Source organism: Olea europaea, unplaced genomic scaffold (assembly GCF_002742605.1).
Source record: "Olea europaea var. sylvestris unplaced genomic scaffold, O_europaea_v1 scaffold11114, whole genome shotgun sequence".
Taxonomy (NCBI): domain Eukaryota; kingdom Viridiplantae; phylum Streptophyta; class Magnoliopsida; order Lamiales; family Oleaceae; genus Olea; species Olea europaea.
This window is the reverse complement of record NW_019228485.1, coordinates 1-1,680: the sequence shown is the minus strand read 5'-3', so window position 1 is coordinate 1,680 and position 1,680 is coordinate 1. Positions and strand designations below refer to the sequence as shown.

General features: G+C 41.4%; 1 protein-coding gene across 1 annotated transcript; it reads left to right on the top strand.

The window, feature by feature from the left end:
- Positions 1-449: 449 nt before the first annotated feature.
- On the top strand, positions 450-1,450 carry LOC111373326 (tubulin alpha chain-like; the record flags this gene model as incomplete). The annotated part of the gene is made up of 3 exons (XM_022995839.1): positions 450-638; positions 727-1,106; positions 1,205-1,450. Coding segments are annotated over 3 exons (815 nt in total), but the record flags the coding sequence as incomplete, so codon positions are not given.
- Between the last annotated feature and the right edge of the window lie 230 nt (positions 1,451-1,680).

Genomic DNA, 1,680 nt, shown 5'->3' with positions numbered 1-1,680 from the left:
TCATCATCTATGGAATCATTTTTATTTTTTAGTTTTGGGTCTAGATATTCTATAAAGAAGTCTTTCAGATCTTCTTCCAAATAGATTAATTCGTTTTCTGTAGCAGTTTTTAGGTCAATAAAATTTTGTATAATATTTGGATCTAAATTTATTAAGGAATTTTGATCTATATTTCTTTGAGGACTTATTTGAAGGTTTTTAGACATTGTAGTGGCTTTGGTTGCAATTTCTCTGTTAAGGGTATTTTTGGAAAATTGATTGTTTGGAGACTATTTTTCAAATGTTTTTATTTCTTAGACTAATTTGAAAAATCTTCCTTTTATTTAAGCTATTAAGCTGTATTCCCCGCTATCGCAATACTATCCGGGAATTAGGATTACCAAACCTTTGCTTTCTCTTGGACAGCCTGATGGCCAGAAGCCAAGTGACAAGACTGTAGCCGTATGTAGGAGGTGCTGATGATGCCTTCAACACTTTCTTCAGTGAAACTGGTGCTAGAAAGCAGGTCCCACTTGCTGTCTTTGTGGATCTCGAACCCACTGTCATTGACGAGGTGAGGACTGGAACCTACCGTCAGCTATTCCGCCCTGAACAGCTCATCAGTGGCAAGGAAGATGTTGCCTGCTATTTTGCCCGTGGTCACTACACTAGTAAATTACTTCAACGTAGTCACTTCTGGTCATATTACTATTTGTTAGTGTTCAAACAAAAGTGTGAAATTTTGATTTTGTGCAATTGGAAAAGAGATTGTCGACCTGTGCTTGGACCATATCAGAAAGCTTGCTGACAATTGCACTGGCCTTCAAGGGTTCCTTGTCTTCAATGCTGTTGGCGGAGGCACTGGTTCAGGATTGGCTTCCCTGCTCCTGGAACGCCTATCTGTTGACTATGGAAAGAAATCGAAGGTTGGCTTCACAGTCTATCCTTCTCCACAGGTCTCCACTTCGGTTGTGGAGCCTTACTACAGTGTCCTCTCCACCTACTCCCTGCTTGAACGAACTGATGTTGCTGTACTTCTAGACAATGAAGCCATTTATGACATTTGCAGGCGCTCTCTTGACATTGAGAGGCCCACCTACATCAACCTTAATCGCCTCGTCTCTCAAGTAGGTGATACTGCATACTAATTAACGGTCTTTGTTTAATATTCCTACTTTCGTCTCTATTTTGATTTTGGCTTGTACTGAATGTCGTTGGGGTGCAGGTGATCTCATCCTTGACCGCATCACTGAGGTTTGATGGTGCTCTCAACGTGGATGTCACGGAATTCCAGACCAACTCGGTTCCTTACCCCAGAATCCACTTTATGCTTTCCTCCTATGCTCCTGTCATCTCAGCCGAGAAAGCTTACCACGAGCAGCTTTCTGTTGCTGAAATCACCAACAGCGCCTTTGAGCCCTCATCAATGATGGTCAAGTGTGATCCCTGCCATGGAAAATACATGGCGTGTGTTGGGAATCTACTTATACATGCACAGCGGAAAATTAAATTATTTCGATTCCCATCCAATAGATCTCATTGTGTTTGATTAGGAATTGTAATAAGATTGTACCTTTTTCAGATTTGCAATCCTTTTGCTTTTTTTTTCGTTCCACAACTTTGATTCGCCATCACAGCTGTCCAATTGTCCAGCCTCCAACGGTGATCCACACAGAGAAAATGATTGCAGCCTCTAGGGTT